The 20,113-nt window shown below is 39.0% G+C and overlaps 1 protein-coding gene across 1 annotated transcript in view; it reads left to right on the top strand.

Moving 5' to 3' along the window:
• Adgrv1 (adhesion G protein-coupled receptor V1) overlaps positions 1 to 20,113 on the top strand; it is a 568,841-nt gene that overhangs the window by 59,422 nt on the left and 489,306 nt on the right. The window contains exons 7-12 of the mRNA XM_060383611.1: positions 47 to 612; positions 905 to 1,175; positions 2,205 to 2,534; positions 13,654 to 13,830; positions 15,285 to 15,508; positions 19,932 to 20,058. Of these exons, the coding sequence (XP_060239594.1) occupies positions 47 to 612; positions 905 to 1,175; positions 2,205 to 2,534; positions 13,654 to 13,830; positions 15,285 to 15,508; positions 19,932 to 20,058 (1,695 nt within the window). The remainder of the gene's footprint in view (positions 1 to 46; positions 613 to 904; positions 1,176 to 2,204; positions 2,535 to 13,653; positions 13,831 to 15,284; positions 15,509 to 19,931; positions 20,059 to 20,113) is intronic.

Below are 20,113 nucleotides of genomic sequence, written 5' to 3'. Positions count from 1 at the left end.
TTGCAGATACTTTGGCTAATGATGTTTTGTTTATGTCCTGTAATAGGTACCAGAAAATGATGAAATATTTTTGATTCACCTGAAAAGTGTAGAAGGAGGAGCCGAGATTAATGCCTCTAGGAGCTCGGTTGAAATCATTGTGAAGAAAAACGATAGTCCTGTGAGATTCACCCAGAGCGTTTACTTGCTTCCTGAAGATGAGCGCATCCTCGCTATCCCAGTGGTTCGTGGGAAGGATGATGGTGGCAGTCTGATCGGGTCTGATGAGTCCGAGGTTTCAGTCAGCTATGAAGTGCTGACTGAGGACTCCACAGCCCATGCTCAGCGAAACGTCGACTTCATCGACCTTCAGCCAAACACTACTCTTGTCTTTCCCCCTTTCGTCCATGAATCACACCTGAAATTTCAGATAATTGATGACACCATACCAGAGATAGCTGAATCGTTTCACGTTATGTTACTAAAGAACACCTTGCAGGGAGATGCCGTGCTAACCAGCCCTTCCACTGTACGGGTCACCATCAAGCCGAATGACAAACCGTATGGAGTTCTTTCATTCAGCAGTGTTTTGTTTGAAAGGCCAGTTATAATTGATGAAGATGCAGCATCCAGGTATAGTTTATTATAAACTTACAACCATAATTATCTCATTGCACTGTTACATGACTTAATGTTTATGGTGTTGACACAGTGCTGAGTTGTTAGAATCTGTGCTGTTTCCGCTCTGGCTGGCTTACTGGTTTCTTTTGAATGTGATTTAATTATTAAAATGAACTCATATTATAATAGATTCTTAGGCTCTATCCGTGTATGTATTTTTCATATTAAAAATAACAGTTTTTGCGTTGGCCTCTGCTAATTTTAGAGTGCAGGATATGACCTTATATGTTCTAAAAAACTCTAGATATGAAGAAATTACAGTGGTCAGAAATGGTGGCACTCACGGAGACGTTTCTGTGAATTGGGTGTTGATGAGGAACAGCAGTGACCCCTCCCCAGTGATTGAGGATATCAGCCCTAGTTCTGGGACTCTGCAGTTTGCACAAGGGCAGATGTTGACGTCAATTCCTCTTACCGTCATTGGTGATGACCTTCCAGAGGAGGCTGAAGAGTACCTACTCAAAATCCTGCCCCACACCACACAAGGAGGAGCTGAAGTGAGCGAGCCAGCACAGGTAGAGTTTTGTTGTGCTTCACCCCTGCCAAACTTCTGTCATAAAAAAGAGCCGAGGAATTTAAGTGTCCAGATGTACTTTATAGATGCTTAGTTCCATGTGGCAGGAAGAATGCTGGTTTTGTGAAAGTGGTGGTTACTTCTAACTACAGAACTTCTGAAAAACATAGCCAAACTTTGGGCAGAGTGCCGGAATCCTCATGGAAGAAAAGGGAGATATAAAGACCTGGAGGGGACAGGAGCTCCACAAGGAGATCAACAGAGACAAAATATCTAGGCCCAGGAGGCCCTGCAGAGACTGATACTCCAACCAAGGACCATGCATGGAGTGGACCTAGACCCCCTGCTCAGAGGAAGCCCATAGACTAGTCTGTTTCCAAGTGTGTTCCCTAGTAAGGCGTACAGGGGCTATCTCTGACATGAACTCAGTGGCCAGCTCTTTGGGGGCTGCAGCCTTGCCAGGCCACCGAGGAAGATGATGCAGCCAGCCTTGATGAGACCTGATAGGCTAGAGTCAGATAGAAGGGGAGGAGGTCCTCTCCTATCAGGGCACTAGGGAAAGGTCATAGGGGAAGAAGTGAGAGGGTGGGTAGGACTGGGAGGAGATGAGGGAGGGGCCTGCAGCAGGGGTTTGTATCCCTTTGAAGTGAATACATTGTAGTAAATAAATGAATTAAAATTTCAAAACAATAACAAAAACAACAAAACCCCAAACAAACAAACACAAACAACACCCCCAAAACCTTGTGTATTTGTTTTGGGTGTAGAACCTAAGTACTTGTCCACTTCCCCATGCTAAGCGAAAGAAACTTCTGCCACCACCTTCAAGCCCAGACAAACATTTTACCATTTAAAAAGTGTCAAAACTTCTATTTTCTCGATATATTCAAAATGTATATTGAATTTTACCCCTTTTCATACACAAACTGATCATTTAAAACATGGTGTATAAGCAAATAATACAAAGCAGAATGGTCTGGATCTTCCCAGTTCTATAACTTTGCACTTTCCTGTTCTTTTTCATTTGTAGCTTCTGTTCTACATTCAAGATAGTGATAATGTTTATGGAGAAATAGCCTTTTTTCCTGTGGAAAATCAGAATATCGAAAGCAGTCCGAGTGAACGATACTTATCTTTGAGTTTTACAAGGCTAGGGGGAACTAAAGGAGATGTGAAGATGACTTATTCTGCACTGTATATTCCTGCTGGACCTGTGGATCCCCTGCGAGCTAAAGATGGCATCTTAAATACATCCAGGAGAAGCAGCCTCCTTTTCCCAGAACATCACAATCAAGTCACCACAAAGTTACCAATAAGAAATGATGCATTCCTCCAGAACGAGGCACACTTCCTAGTGCAGGTATCTTGATGATTAAAACAATCTCCATTTTGGTGAAACTACCACTGTGGTTGTCTATGTAAGGCAGCTAGCAGTTATTTACTGTTGTGCTTATAATTTAGAGTCTGTGTTATTTGAAACTACTTAGGGATGGCGTAGTGATATGCATCTGTAATCCAAGCACTCAGGAGAGGAAGGCAAGAGGACCATGATCTGGAGGTCAGCCTGGGCTACACACGGAAACTGTTGGAAATTGAGTGTCTGTTAAGAGATCATACCTTCTCCTGTGGCGCATAAATCTGCATAAGGGAAGATTCTGCTGGAATAAATGTTTTAGCCAGGTGGTATTAAAGATACACCTAATTTGATTAAAAACTAATGTGTACAGTAGAGTAGCTTAGCAGATTGGTGAACAAGGTGAGACAGATTCACCAGAGCTTTGACTTGGTTTGGAAAATATGGCTTGAGAATGGGATTTATAGAAAAAAAAATGTTTCTCACAGCATTTATTATAAGAGAGGTAATTTCAGAAACAAAAAGCAATCTGAAAAGTTTTTCTTTTAACTTGTACATGTAAAAAATCTGTTTCTTCATTACCTGTGGCTCACATGCCCAGACCTCCCACTGTTAATAGCCCCGAATCAGACCATTCCACTTTGTCACTCTTATTCTCTTATTTTTCTTTTCTTTTTTCTTTTCAAGACAGGGTTTCTCTGTGTAGCCCTGGCTGTCCTAGACTCCCTTTGTAGACCAGGCTGGCCTCGAACTCACAGAGATCCACTTGACTGCCTCCCGAGTGCTGGGATTCCAGGCGTGTGCCACCACACCCAGCTGTCACTCTTATTTTTCAACTTCTATGTGCAGACACATGATTTTTTTGTATTAAAATTTAAAATGGCGCAATAATTCTGATTCTGATGGATAGAATCTGTTTTCCATACATTTCATATTGACTGGATCTTAAATTAGAAAGCAATGAAGGTGGCTTGTCAAATTTTAAGGATACATGTTGAGCAAATGTCCTTGTTGTACACTTGACTATATTTTGGATATATCCCTAGGAGTGGTATAGCTGGATCTTGAGGTAGCGCTATTCCTAATTGTCTGAAAAAGTGCTGAATTGATTTCCAAAGTGGTTGTACAAGTTTACATTTCCATGAGCAATGTTTGTAGCAGCTTTATTCGTAATAGCCAGAATCTGGAAACAATCTAGATGACCCTCAATGGAGGAATGGATACAGAAATTATGGTACATTACACAATAGAATACCACTCAGCTATTAGAAACAAGGAAATCATGAAATTTGCAGGCAAATGGTGGGAACTAGAAAAGATTATCCTGAGTGAGGTATCCCAGAAGCTGAAAGACACACATGGTATATACTTACTTATAAGTGGATATTAGACATATAACATAGAATAAACATACTAAAATCTGTAAACCTAAAGAAGCTAAGCAAGAAGGAAAACCCTGGGTAAGATGATCAGTCCTCACTCAGAAAAGCAAAATGGGCGGACATCGGAAGAGGGTGGAAACAGAAAACAGGACAGGAGCCTACCACAGAGGGCCTCTGAAAGACTCTACCCTGCAGTATGACAAAGCAGATGCTGAGACTTATAGCCAAACTTTGGGCAGAGTGCAGGAAATCTTATGGAAGAAAGGGGCGATAGGAAGACCTGGAGGGTACAGGAGCTGCACAAGGAGAGCAACAGAACCAAAAAAATCTGTGCAAAGGTGTCTTTTCTGAGTTTTATATTCCAACCAAGGACCTTACATGGAGATAACCTGTAACCCCTGCACAGATGTAGCCAATGACAGCTCAGTGTCCAAGAGGATTCCATCATAATGGAAACAGGGACTGTCTCTGACATCAACTGAGTGGTTGGCTCTTTGATCACCTCCCCCTGAGTGGGAAACAGCTTTACCAGGCCACAGAGGAAGGAAATGCAACCAGTCCTGATGAGACCTGATAGGCTAGGGTTATAGGGAAGGGGAGGAGGACCTCCTCTATCAGTGGACTTGGGGAGGGGCATGGGAGGAGATAAAGGTGGAAGGATGAGTTTGGGAGGGGAAGAGGGAGAGGGCTATAGCTGGAATACAAAGTGAACAAACTATAATCAATAAAAAATAAATTAATTAAAAACTAATGATACATATAAATTTAATAATGGAATTAGATAATGGGAATTAGATAATGAGAGTCTTCATAAAGTTAAAATCATGTCTCAATCTGAGCATGGTGGTGCATGCCTTTAATCTAAGTACCTGAGAGGCAAAGCAGTCACATCTGTGTTTGAGGACAGCCTGATCTACATATCAAATTCCAGGCTATCTGGGGCTAAAGGATGAGATGTTGGCTCAAAAGAACAAAATAATAATAATAATAATAATAATAATAATAATGATAATAAACAGAAATCTTATCTCACCACACAGTGTGCTACTCACAGTGAATAACAAATGAAATACCATCTGCCATTACTTTCTGTATATCATGCTGCTGAAATGAGTTCTATATTTTCTCTTTTTTTCAACTTTTATTAGTTACACTTTATTCACTTTGTATCCCCCCATAAATTGCTCCCTCCTCCCCTCCTAATCTCACCTTCCCTCCCCCATCTTCACACATGCCACTCCCCAAGTCCACTGATAGGGGAGGTCCCCCTCTTCTTCCTTCTGATCTTAGTCTATCAGATCTCATCAGGAGTGGCTGCATTGTCATCTTCTGTGGCCTGGTAAGGCTGCTCTCCCCTCAGGGGGAGGTGATCAAAGAGCAGGTCAATCAGTTTATGTCAGAGGCAGTCCCTCTTCCCATTACTATGGAATCCACTTGGACACTGAAATGCCATGGGCTACATCTGTGCAGGGGTTCTAGGTTATCTTTATGCATGGTACTTGGTTGGAGTATGAGTCTCTGGGAAGTTCCCTGTGTTCAAATTTTCTTGTTCTGTTGCTCTCCTTGTGGAGTTCCTGTCCTCTCCAGATCTTACTATTTCCCACTTCTTTCATACGATTCCATGCACTCTGCCCAACAGTCGGCCATAAGTCTCAGCATCTGCTTTGATAGTCTGCAGGGCAGAGCCTTTCAGAGGCCCTCTGTGGCAGGTTCCTAACTTGTTTCCTGTTTTCTTCTTCTGATGTACATCCTCTTTGCCTTTCAGGATGGGGATTGAGCATTTTATTCAAAGTCCTCCCTCTTGATTAGTTTCTTTAGATGTACAGATTTTAGTAGGTTTATCCTATATTATATGTCTATATGAGTGAGTATATACCTTGTGTGTCTTTCTGCTTCAGGGACAGCTCACTCAGGATGATCCTTTCCAGTCTCCACTATTTACCTGCAAATTTCATAATTTCCTTATTTTTCATTGCAGAGTAATACTCCATTGTATAGATGTACCACAATTTCTGTACCCATTCTTCAGTTGAGGGTCATCTGGGTTGTTTCCAGCTTCTGGCTATTACAAATAAAGCTGCTACAAACATGGTTGAGCAAATGTCCTTATTGTCTACTTGAGCCTCTTTTGGATATATGCCTAGGAGTGGTATAGCTGGATCTTGAGGTAGCAATATTCCTAATTGTCTGAGAAAGCGCCAGATTGATTTCCAGAGTTTACATTCCCACCAGCAGTGGAGGAGGGTTCCCCTTTCTCCACAACCTCTCCAGCATGTGTTGTCACTTGAGTTTTTGATCTTGGACATTCTGATGGGTGTAAGGTGAAGTCTCAGGGTCGTTTTGATTTGCATTTCCCTGATGTCCAATGAGGTTGGGCATTTCTTTAAGTGTTTCTCTGCCATTCTATATTCCTCTACAGAGAATTCTCTGTTTAGCTCTGTTCCCCATTTTTTAATTGGATTACTTGGTTTGCTGCTTTTCAGCTTCTTTAGTTCTTTATATATACTGGATATTAGCTCTCTGTCAGATAAAGGGTTGGTGACGATTCTTTCCCAATATGTAGGCATTTGTTTTGTTTTGATGATGGTGTCTTTTGCTTTACAGAAGTTTTTCAGTTTCATGAAGTCCCATTTATTGATTGTTGCTCTTAGAGCCTGTGCTGTTGGTGCTCTGTTTAGGAAGTTGTCTCTTGTACCAATGAGTTCTAGGGTCTTCCCCACTTTTTCTTCTAACTGATTTAACAGAGTCTTCCCAGAATTCAATGAAAATGAAGGCACAACATACCCAAACTTGTGGAACACAGTGAAAGCAATGCTAAAAGGAAAGTTCATAGCACTAAGTGCCTTCAAGAAGAAATTCAAAACAGCTCATTCAAGCAAATTAATGGCTCACCTAAAAGCCCTAGAAAAAGAAGAAGCAGACACACCAAAAAGGAGTAGATGGCTGGAAATACTCAAACTCAGGACTGAAATCAATCAATTAGAAACACATAAAACAATTCAAAGAATCAATGAAACCAAGAGCTGGTTCTTTGAGAAAATCAACAAGATAGACAAACACTTAGCCATGCTAACTAAAAGGCAGAGAGACACCATCCAAATCAACAAAATCAGAAATGAAAAGGGGGACATAACTACAGACACTGAGGAAATCCAAACAATCATTAGGACTTACTTCAAAAGTCTAAATGCCACAAAATTTGAAAATCTGAATTAAATGGACAATTTTCTTAACCTATTCCACTTACCAAAGCTGAATCAAGACCAGCTAAATCAATTAAATATTCCTATATCCCCTAAGGAAATAGAAGCAGTCATCGAAAGTCTCCCATCCAAAAAAAGCCCAGGACCAGATGGTTTCAGTGCAGAATTCTACCATACCTTCAAAGAAGAGCTAACTTCAGTTCTCTTCAAACTATTCCACAAAATAGAAACAGAAGGAACACTACCAAACTCATTCTATGAAGCCACAGTCACCTTGATACCTAAACCTCACAAAGACCCAACAAAGAAAGAGAATTTCAGGCCAATCTCCCTTATGAACATTGTTACAAAAATACTCAACAAAATACTTGCAAACCAAATACAAGAACACATCAAAGATATCATCTACTATGACCAAGTAGGCTTCATCCAGGTATGCAGGGGTGGTTCAATATACGGAAATCCATCAATGTGATCCACCATATTAACAAACTGAAAGAAAAAAACCACATGATAATCTCCTTAGATGCTGAAAAAGCATTTGACAACTCCAACACCCATTCATGTTTAAAGTCTTGGAGAGATCAGGGATAAAAGGCACAAACCTAAACATAGTAAAGGCAATATACAGCAAGCCTATAGCCAACATCAAACTAAATGGAGAGAAACTTAAATCAATCCCACTGAAATCAGGGACAAGGCAAGGATGCCCACTGTCTCCATATCTCTTCAACATAGTACTGGAAGTCCTTGCTAGAGCAATAAGATAGTTGAAGGAGATCAAGAGTATACAAATTGGAAAGAAAAAAGTCAAATTATCACTATTTGCAGATGATATGATAGTATACATGAGTGACCCCAAAAATTCTACCAGGGAACTCCTGATAAACATCTTCAGCAAAGTGGCCGTATACAAAATTAACTCCAAAAAATCAGTAGCCCTCCTGTATACAACAGAAAAAAGGCCTGAGAAAGAAATTAGGGAATCAACACCCTTCACAATAGCCACAAATGACATAAAGTACCTTGGAGTAACCCTAACCGAGCAAGTCCAAGACTTGTATGAAAATAATTTCAAGTCTCTGAAGAAAGAAAGAGAAGAAGATACCAGAAGATGGAAAGATCTCCCATGCTCATGGCTTGGCAGGATTAACATAGTAAAAATTGCAATCTACAGATTCAATGTAATTCCCATCAAATTACCAACACAATTCTTTACAGACCTTGAAAGAAAAATTCTTAACTTCATATGGAATAAGAAGAAGTCCAGAATTGCTAAAAAATATCATCCTCTACCATAAAAGATCTTCTGGAGGTATCTCCATCCCTGATCTTAAGTTGTACTATAGAGCAACAGTTTTAAAAACTGCATGGTACTGGCATAGAAACAGAATGGTGGATCAATGGAACCGAACAGAGGACCCAGAAATAAACCCACACACTTATGGACACCTGATCTTTGACAAAGATGCCAAAACCATACAATGGAAAAAAGATAGCATCTTCAACAAATGGTGCTGGTCTAACTGGATGTCTACATGTAGAAAAATGCAAATAGATCCATACTTATCACCCTGCACAAAACTGAAGTCCAAGTGGATCAAAGACCTCAATATAAAACCAGACACATTAAATCGGTTAGAAGAGTTCTCTATGTTCATGTAGGCTGTGTTTCAGAACCTCTCTCTGGAGGATCTTGTCATTGTCCTTCCTTGTAGATCTCTCTGCAGTGCCCCAGTGTTGGAAGCTGAGATTAGCAGTAGTTACAGTTCTGTTCCTGTTGCCTGGTTGGGGAGTTTTTAATGACCTCCTGGGCTTTCTCCACTCCTGGATTTCCCCTTTTGGATTATATTTTTCTTTTGATGTAATAGACTTCTCCTCAAATCCATGTGCAGAATGTGTGTATGTAACAAACTTCTTGAGTCTGCATGAGTGAAAATGTGAAATTTCATACTCAGAGTGTGCATTTGGTTTGGGAAATAGTTGTAGATTTAAACAGTTTCTTCTTTATCACACAGAAGGCAGTCTTTTAGCATTCAGATTTGAGGATGAGAAGTTTAAGAGGAAAGGATGATTTATTGTTTAGGTAATTCTGTTAGTCTCTGAAAGCATGTAGTATTTGTCACTCCCTAAATGTCATAGCCCTGTGTACAGACTTGCTAAACGCTCAGGCAGGCTCTTTCCTCCAGAAGATGTCTGGCCTTAGCCGAGTGCTATGAGTGCCATTATGTTTTGCATTGTAGAGGGACAGATCTCCATGTGGCCTGTTAAATGACCACGATGCATATACATGGTTTTTCAGTATTTAGTGGACACTTTTTGATGAGCACTTATCCAGTGGGAGGTGTTTCTCATGTCCCTGACATCACTGGAGATGGAAACACCAACCTTCATCTTTGGTCTCATAATTTTGTTGTGTTTCTTTTATGTGAGGAATTCTGCTGTAATGCGTGTCCTAGGATAGCTCACTGTAAAGATTCTTAGAGGCATACAGAGCACCCCTCCACTCCAAAATGTGCCTCTTTCTTCCTGGGTTTATGGAACATTTTTGTGAGATGCCTGGCCCCATGGCAGAGTGTGTGAAGTTGAGTGGAGTAGATGATTAAGACAAGAACTCTCTGTAGCAAGAACTGAAAACTAGAGTACTGGCGTGAAAACACGCTTTATTATATTTTTAGAAATTTAAAAAAAGTGAAAAATATGTCATAACTTGTTTGGTTTTTCACGTTGACTTTGTTAAATGTGATGCATACAATTTTATTCTTACATGTGGTAGTGCTCTCCAAATTTCCATAAGTCATTGAAACAGGCTGTTGAGTGTTTCAGGATTTAGTAAAAGTTGTCTAGTCTTTGGTGTTTGTGTTCTCATTTTTCGTAGTTGGTGCTTATCTCCTCTCAAATTGTTATTATTAATACGCATTTAAATATTTTTTTGTTTGTGGCATGTCAGTGTTCATTTCACCCTCCTGTCTGCTTTTGGTCTTACATATAATAGAACTCATATGGAAGCATAATTATTTAAACATTTTATTTTTATTTTTTATTTTTAAAAAATTTTTTATTATTAGTTACATTTTATTAACTCTGTATCCCAGCTGTATTCTGCTCCCTCATTCCCTTCCAAACCCTCTCTCCCTCCCCCCCTCATCTCCTCCCTGCCCCTTTCCAAATCCACTGATTGGGGAGGACCTCCTCCCCTTTCATCTGACCCTGGTTTATCAGGTATCTGCAGGACTGGCTGCAAAGTTCTCCTCTGTGGCCTAGCAGGACTGCTCCTCCCTTGGGGGGTGGGGAGGTCAAAGAGACTGCCATTGAGTTCCTTTCAGAGATAGTCCCTGTTCCCCTTACTATGAGAAACCAATTGGTTACTGAGCTACCACGGGCTTCACCCGAGCAGAGGTTCTAGGTTATATCCATACATGGTCCTTGGTGGAGTGTCAGTCTCAGAAAAGACCCATGTGCTCAGATATATTTGGTTCTTGTGGAGCTTCTATCCTTTCCACATCATACTAACTCCCCCTTCTTTCATATGATTCCCTGCACTCTGCCAAGGTTTGGTTATGAGTCTTAGTATCTGCTTTGATACACTCCTAGGTAGAGTCTTTCAGGGGCCCTCTGCTGTAGACTCCTGTCCTGTTACTTGTTTTTTCCTACATCCAATGCACCTCCCATTTGTCTTTCTAAGTGAGGATTGATCATCTTACCCCGGGTCCTCTTTCTTGTTTATCTTCTTTAGGTGTATAGATTTCATTATATTTATCATATCTTATAGGTCTATATGAGTGAGTATATACCATGTGTGTCTTTCTTCTTCTGGGATACCTCACTCAGAATGATCTTTTCTAGATCCCACCATTTGCCTGCAAATTTCATGATTTCCTCGTTTTTGATTGCTGAGTAGTATTCCATTGTGTAAAATACCACAACTTCTGTATCCATTCCTCCGTTGAAGGACATCTGGGCTGTTTTCAGCTTCTGGCTATTACAAATAAAGCTGCTACAAACATGGTTGAGCAAATGTCCTTATTGTGTATTTGAGCCTCTTTTGAATATATGCCTAGGAGTGGTATGGCTGGATCTTGAGGGAGCATTATTCCTAATTTTCTGAGAATGTGCCAGATTGATTTCCAGAGTGTTTGTATCAGTTTACATTCCCACCAGCAGTGGAGGAGGGTTCCCCTTTCTCTACAACCTCTCCAGCATGTGTTGTCACTTGAGTTTTTGATCTTGGCCAGTCTGATGGGTGTAAGGTGAAGTCTCAGGGTCGTTTTGATTTGCATTTCCCTGATGTCCAATGAGGTTGGGCATTTCTTTAAGTGTTTCTCTGCCATTCTATATTCCTCTACAGAGAATTCTCTGTTTAGCTCTGTTCCCCATTTTTTAATTGGATTACTTGGTTTGCTGCTTTTCAGCTTCTTTAGTTCTTTATATATACTGGATATGAGTCCTCTGTCAGATAAACGGTTGGTGAAGATTCTTTCCCAATCTGTAGGCAGTCGTTTTGTTTTGATGACGGTGTCCTTTGCTTTACAGAAGCTTTTCAGTTTCATGAGTTCCCATTTATTGATTGTTGTTCTTAGTGCCTGTGCTGTTGGTGTTAATCAGATTTTAAGTGGCAAATATTTCAAACCATTGTTTTTGATTTCATAGCATCCTGAGGACCTTGGTGATCCTAGAGCATTTCAGTGACATGGTGTGACTAAAATCCTAGAGCACTCAGTGACTTGGTGTGACTAAGATCCTAGAGTGTTTAATGACATGGTGTGATTAAGATCCTAGAGCGTTCAGTGTCATGGTGTGGCTAATATCCTAGAGTATTCAGGAACATGGTGTGACTAATATCCTAACAGTGTTCAGGGACATGGTGTGACTAAGACCCTAGAGTGTTTAGTGACATGGTATGACTAAGGATTGAAGATGCAGAGGTGCTATTTGGACTTATAGGTGTGCTGTGTCCCAGTAGTAAATATGTGAAGGCAAAGAATGGCCCCTTATGAATCCAGGGAACACCTTCTTTTGGCAAATGTTTATGGAACTGGGCCAGAAAAGGCAAGACCGTAAAACTACTATTTCTTATATGATCAGTTCATTGAATGATCTTTTTTCACTATCTTTTATACCATTCCTTTGTACTTTTCAATAGTTCAACACTAGAATTAATTGTATGACTTTATTATATAAGTAGTTAAAGTGACATCACTTTTTTCTTTGTAGAAAGTTTTGAGTAAAAAAAAATATTTTCTTTCTTCGCTGTTTTAGACAGTTCTAGCAGCTTAGAGATGTTAATAGCTGGGAATGAACGTGTAACTCACATGTGATTCCTTACATGTGACCAGTGAATTTCAGATACATCCTTAACCTCTAACCGATGCATACTCTTATTTTAACATTTCATCCAGATGCATCTATGTATTTGTTTTTGTGCTATTTTCTAAGAATACACATATATGACTATATGTACATGTGTTTATTTTCTCTGGAAATAAAAGTTGGAAGTTTGAAATGCTTTGTGGAGCTAAAAGCCTTATGTGAATTTAAAAGCTCCTCTTTTTATAGCCCTGTAATGACTAAACCATTGAACAGGATGGATGGACGTAAGATGTTGAAAGTTGCAGTATATCTCTGTGTCCTGGAAGGATGAATTAAAAAATATTTATTGCATATATGCTGCAATGAAGCTTTGTGCTGAGTTTGGAACAAGTTGAGTAGGACATAAACCTTTAAAATCCCTACAGGCTTGCAACAAGCAAAAATCTGAGTCAGAAAAATGATGAAATAACATGTGAAGTTTATAGTTAAGTTAAAAGCAATGAGAGTAGGAGAGCTTCCCAAAGTGATTGGAGAATCCTGAGAAATCTTTTTAGGGAAGAGGGATATTTAGTTGGTTTTTAAGGTTGCATCCTTCAAGCTGTGAGATGATGAATGGAGAGCCATTCTAGGAGAGGAAGATTCATCTTCACCAACTAATGGGAGAGACAGACAGCATTATATATGTACTGTGTTTATTTTAGCACTAGGCTGCTCAGGGTGACGTTCTGAATGGTCTTCTTGTAGTGACTAAGATCTGGTAAAGGAGGTTGGATATATGGATCAAAGGGAATTAGGCAGAAATGTGGAGAAATTGTTTACATTTGGCTTTTAAAGGTCAGTGTAGTTGGATTTAGGTGACAAGGTGGGCAAACAGGTGGTGATAAACAAAAAGTCATGGCGATAGGGCCTAGAACAGGGATGCTGGTTCCATCTGTGAAAGGAGCATGTGACACTGTGAGGTGCTCCGTAGGAACTGGTTTTAATGACGGGGTTTGAGGGAGATGTTCAGCTGTTATTAAAGAGGTGGGATGAAGTTATACGGTGAAGAGCCAGGAGTCGTGCCTGAGGACCAGCAGTGACTAGACTCTGATGACGCTTCAGGAGGTGTATGAAGGATGGTGCAGGTCTTGATGTTCTTAGGTACTGGTGACCTGTGACTGTATCTACTTAGACATTTTATGCTGCCAATTTTACTATCCTATCTCTTCTTGTTTTCTTTGTGTTTTATAGTTGGAAGCTCTGGTATTGGTGAACATATTTCCCCCAATCCCACCAGTAAGTCCCAGATTTGGGAAAATCAGAAATATTTCTTTACTGGTTACCCCAGCCATTGCGAATGGAGAAATTGGCTTTCTTAGCAACCTTCCAATCATTTTGCATGAACCCAAAGATTCTGCTGCCGAGGTGGTAAGTACAGATTTCCCTATTCACGTGTCCACATGTGTCTGAGGAAGAAAACAGTTTTTAATAGAGGTGGCAGGTAGAGTTAATAGACTATATGCTCTTTAGAAGAAACCACTGCTGAGCATCTGTGATGTTTTTCCTATAATTTTTTACTATTCTTGAGAGGTTGTGTTTATATGTTCTTGTGTATGTAACAAATACAGTCAAAGAAAAAGAGTGGGTGCAGCAGGGGGTCTTCTAAAGAGGAGCTGGCAGTGACTGGAGGGGGGCAAGGAAAGAAGGGAAGTATGCGATACTATTTTAATTAAAAATGGAAGGGAAACGCAGCTCTTATTGCTCATGGTCAGAGTACGTTCTTTACCAGCGATTGGCCTTAGTGTCATGACAGTTGATAGCTAATTTTGACTCTGGTGGTAAGTGCTTACGCTGTGGACACACGAGCAGTTTCTCGGGCTTTGTCTTCTCTATATCCTAAGTGCTGCCTCATGTGGGACTGAGGACTCCAAGGTGGATCTGACTCCTATGGCTGAAAACAGTTGTGATGGTTGTAAAGTTGCCAAAAGCTGACCCTGAGCAAAACAATCACACACACACACACACATACGCATGCACACACGCACACACTTATGAAAGCATATTCCTGTTACCCTCTTCCCCACTCCAAGCATGCACTGCTATAACTAGCTCCTCCCCAGGTGTCCTTCCATTTAGGAATACCACTAGAGACCAAGTAGCCCTCACTTGGATTTGATTTAAACTGGCTTGAGCTTAGGTCAGAAATGAGGGGAGTTGTTTTTGTTGTCAAAATACCATATCAAAGTATCATGAACAGCGTTTTCCTCATTTGTTATTAGAGTCTATAAATGGGCAGAGAAGATCTGGTTTTCAAAATGCTTTTGACTTTATATATTTTCAAAATTGACTGTTTTCTTTGTTGGCTTACTGTAGAAGCTGTGAATTTACTATTTCAAGTGTTTTAAGTCTCTCAGGTGGCTCTCAGATAGCTGAGGATCACCTTCTTATCAGATCTGTCTATCATCTATCTATCTATCTATCCATCTGTCTATCTATCTATTTGTTTATTTTCTTCCTAAGAACTCTCCTTTGCTTACTTGTCTCATAATCTGACTGTTGCTAGCCTGCATAGGTAAATGGTCAGTGTTTTATATTTTTTACTACTCTTTAGCTTTTTGAGTATATTTGTCTTTTTATTTAGAAAATTCCAAGGTCACATTATTGGTGGTGTTTATATTGTAGATAAATTTGATTAACAAAAATGTAAAAATTTTATTGAAAATTATTATTTTCCTTCTTCAGTTGCATTAGTAATGCCATCTGATTGTTTATATAGAGTACACACTGGCAGCTAATTACATTTGCATGTGTGGGGAAAGCTCATGTGACTCCTGAGCATACTTCTTAGAAGTTTTTTTTTTCTTTTTTCTTTTTGAAATAAGGTATACATTCCCCTGCACCGAGATGGAACTGATGGCCAGGCTACTGTCTACTGGAGTTTGAAGCCCTCTGGCTCTAATTCAAAAGCAGTGACTGTGGGCGATACAGGTCCCTTTAATGGCTCTGTTGTGTTTTTATCTGGGCAAAGCGACACAACAATCAACATTACTGTCAAAGGTGATGACATTCCGGAGCTGAACGAAACTGTAACCCTTTCTCTAGACAGGTAAGTAACCTTTGTGTATTTGATGAATGATTTTGATTTTGTTTTAATTCATTTCCCATATGTTGTGGAACTATGAAGAAGTGTTATTCAGATGTTTCTGTTGTGTGGCTGGGTTTTTCTGACTGTGAAGGTTAATTATATTTTGTGACCTTTCATCTTCAGGCTTTGCTCTGAGGGAGTAATATGTCTCAGATTTGTGCCAAGTAGCTGACAAATCTGAAGTATGCTCACTTATGTTGTATTCACGAGGGCGGCAGCAAAACTGAAACATTAGGTCACACACTCAGCTCGCGCCTCTTCACTTTCAAGAGTGCCAAGGTTAGACCTTTTTCAAGTAATAAAAAGAAAAGAATAACCTTCATTCTTTTTGCATGGGATTTAAATAGTAAATAATTATTATTTCTATAGAATAGAAGATTACATGAGTTCATGTGTCATCTTGTGAGCAATCACAACAAGAACTACTTAGAATTTCCCTGGAGGTGATTCAGAAAACAAGACAGAGGCAAGAGTTAGTTAGGTTTTATTTATTTATTTAAAAAATTTAGAAAATACTTTTTAAAGAGGAAATGAAATTGGATTAATTGATGATTATTTTAAAAACCAAACCTACAATTATCTTCTATGACACTGTGGTTGGGGGACATTGCACAATTCATAGCTATAAACAGTGAAATTCATGACTGAATTTGCAGCATTTTATACCACAAATGAATGATGCGGTGATACTTAATCCTGTGACCATTTTTTATCTGATTATTAGTTCCTATGTGGTGGCTGGGGTTGGTTAAAACTTACACTGTACACTGTAGACTGCCTCTGGAGTGCTGGGATTAAACACGTCTGGCTTAGTTTTCTTTTAATGCCATTGTTATATTTTTATATGTTTATAACTAAGTCTTTAATATAATTGAGGTTATTCTCTGTGTTACAAATACAGCCTCACAGAAGATACTAGAAGGAAAATACAGTTTAGCATATTTTTAAAAACTGAATGAACAAAATGTAGGCTTCAGAGAGTTCATCTATTAAAAGGCCACTGCTCATTTTGTTATCTTTAGAATCACACATTGATTTTCTTCTTCAAAGAAGTAAAACAACAGTGAATCCAAAAAGTGAAAACACACAATCTAAATGACACCGTCTTCATATGTTATAGATTGCCTTATGGAAAACCATTTCACTTCATAAGAGTTGGTGAAAGGCAATGAAATATACATTAAAAATAGATTTTTTTCATGGGCCTTTTTTAATAATTTAGGTTTGAGCACAATTACGTCAATGGCAGTTATAAGGAATACTAAAGCGAATAGAACAGGGATTATAAGCCTGTGGGATTTGACAGAAACCTTGTCAGCTTGGCTTATCTCAATGAGATATTTAAAGGATAATTTAAATTCTACCTCAGCAGATTCAGTAACTCTTCTTTATAGTCTTTGAACTGTCAGAAGAACATTTGAAATGAATTAACTCAGATTCTTCAAAGCTTTGTCCTTTCCCTTTTTACTCCTGCCCCCCCACAGCCTAACTGAGCCTAAACCACAGAGAAAAGCAAATTGTAGTGTTATCTTTGAATATTGTGCTTCTTTTAAAATAAAGACAATCACTCAATCTGAACACCAAAATGTTAGTTCAGTTAGAAACTACTATGCAAATAAGAATAAACTAATCATGTTTTTGTCTCCAAAGAAATGTTTACATAAATAAATGAGAATGAAATTTACCATTTGAAAGTGATTTTGTTGAAATCTTCCTTTAGTTTTGCAAAGTTTTAACCAAGCTTAAGCAAAATAACAAAAGAAAAAATGCTAGTTTGATTATATTGCAACAAAATTAGTAATACTTTATTAGGATGTATTTAAGATTTTTCTCTTAAGGTCAAACTTAGGTACTTCATATTTAATCTAAATATAAACAAAAACTGACATGATACTAAACAATAACACCTCAATATAACACCTGTTATACGTACTCTCCTGTTTAATGTTTTACAATTAGAAGAATTTGTCCTCATGTTAGTTCATAAAAACTAATTATATGCTATAATAACAACTATGTATCAGTGATAAGGGTGTGTACCTTTCAAGATTATTGGAAAATGCAATACACTGGGTATGTGGGAAAGTGTTTTGATTTCCTGATCTAACATTGTAATTAAAAGTGATGATGTCTTGTGACCCCTTGAATATATTTTTTCTGCAAGCATTGAAAGAGGTTCTGATGTCTCTGCTACAGAGTTTTGATGATTTAATTCAAATAGCAATTGGCTTTAGATGTGAGAATGGAATTTTTTTCCAAACCTCATTAAAGTGAGTAAGTAATTATAAGCAGAGCTGAATGAAATTTGCTCAGCTGCTGTGGCTTCTGAGCACAAAACACTTGGCAGGCATCTTTGCATTTTGGAGGGGCCGAGAAAGGAATGCCTTAAGCGGGTCTTGACATGCTCGCTGTTCATGGGTCATCTTCCACAAGTGGGCTTGCTAGCATTTGTCAGTGGCAGAGGACACAGTGTGCCCAGTTCCCACAAACAAAATTCCCAGCCAGTGTGGCTGGGTGCAGAGTGCTTTCTCTAACCGTATTTTGTATTTTATCATTCCACTGTAAGCTTGTAGCAGCAAGAATTTACCAAATGGTGACCCTGCCTCCCCTTGTCCCTTCCCATGGTTCTTTCTCTGTTGACAGGGTAGAGACTGAAAGATTTGTCGTATATTTTGGGTAAGTGCACAGAATAATGCCTTGTTTTGAAGACTCAGTGTTTTGTTCCGTGAGTGATGGTTTAATGAAGCTGCTGTTCTGCATGACCTGCCTTGAGCAATGCTGCCTGTCCACCTGACTGTGCATGTTTGTGTGAGGTTTCATTCTCTAGTGACAATGGCTGTCTGGGGTCCTCAGTGTTGTGTTGTGAGTGCATTTAAAATATTTAATGAAATACTGAAGAATTGAGTGTTGTCACGTATTGTGAAGAGTTTTAAATTGTAGCTTTCTCTGTAGTTTATACCAGAGGATAATTGTCATGGTTTAGACATGAAATACTTTGAGTCTATTTTTTGTTTGTTTGTTTCTTTTGTTTAACAGAGAAAATGAAATCGGTGGCTTTTCTGGGTGTAGCTTTGTAGTTTCTTGCTTTCATGTCTGTATTTTATAGAGAATTTTCCAGAGTTTGCATCATACATGAGAGTAGCATATTTTGAGAAAATCTGAAACAACTTGACTTATTTAATGCTCACACTTGGATTCATATATGTTGCCTTCCATCCAGTTTTCTTGTCTCCTAGCTCACGTAGACACCAGCTACTTTAATTACTGAATTTATAGAAATGAAAGAGAGGCCCTTTCCACACAACAAGTGATGGTTCTGGTGTTTGGATCACTTCCTCTGTGCTCACTAGTATGTGAAGTGTTGGGGGGTTGGCTTCTGAAGGAGACACATGTTGATTCATGTTTCCTCCCACAGAGACCACTGGCCTGTGATGGGTCTGTGGATTGCTGCCGCTTCACTGTGATGTGGGGGTCAGATCAGGAGTACATTTTTGTTCAACAGGTAGTCACAAGTGAAGAGGTTCAGGCCAATTTGCATGACTAAGAACTGACTCTGAATCTCAGAGCTTTGATCATCCTAATTATACTATAGCACAAATACCAGAAATTATAAAAGGTTTATCTTTTCACCTATTTACACACACGCACACTCATATGACACACACTAGCATGTACATGTACACATGCACACACATACTTATTCACATGCACACGCACTAGTTGTTACTGCATGTCAGCATCTCAGATCCACTTCATTCCTTTCATTCTAGTATATTTTACATTTTCTTTTTTTCTAAAAATTATTTGAGGTTAAAACTGACATATATAGAAAACACTTGAAAGACGAAAGGCATTCATAAGAGCCTGGTCACAGTGGTGCTTAGTTAGTTTTGAACATTTGTGGTTGCTCAGTTAATACATATCCTTACTCAATTAACATAGTCATATTTAAGGAGATAAAGAAATTCACTTATAAGTAAATTTCAGAGTGAAAAGACACATATGAGAAAAGCATAATGCCCAACAGCTGTAAAGTTGTTTCATTGCTTTCTAGCTGATTACAAAGTACAACTTTCCATAGCTATAATAAACGTGTGTAGGATTTGATAGTTTCTGTGAGTGGTTTCTATAGTCTTTGTGTACCTATGCAGTGTTTAGTCCAGTCAAAAAAAAAAAAAAGGATACAGTGAATTCAGGAATGTTTCAGGAAGAGATCTCAGTGAAAAGAGTTTTGATGTGGAGTGACCTTTGTACATGTAAATTTGCTCTAAGGTTTAAGTCTTAGTTACTTGTAAAATTATCTGGAAGAATTGTAAGCACTAATGGTGTTTTCAAAGCTTGAACATTTCAGAATAATAGAGTGTTTTCACTTCTCACTTTCCAGGGTGAGTGTGGACAGTGAGGTCCTGAAATCGGGATATACCAGCCGAGACTTAATTATTTTGGAAAATGATGACCCTGGAGGTGTTTTTGAATTTTCTCCTGATTCTAGAGGACCCTATGCCATAAAAGTATGAAAAGTTTACTCTGCATTTATAACTTCAAAAAAATGTTTAGAAGAAGTTG

This window comes from Meriones unguiculatus, chromosome 5 (assembly GCF_030254825.1).
Source record: "Meriones unguiculatus strain TT.TT164.6M chromosome 5, Bangor_MerUng_6.1, whole genome shotgun sequence".
NCBI lineage: Eukaryota > Metazoa > Chordata > Mammalia > Rodentia > Muridae > Meriones > Meriones unguiculatus.
This window is presented reverse-complemented; position numbering and strand designations above follow the sequence as displayed.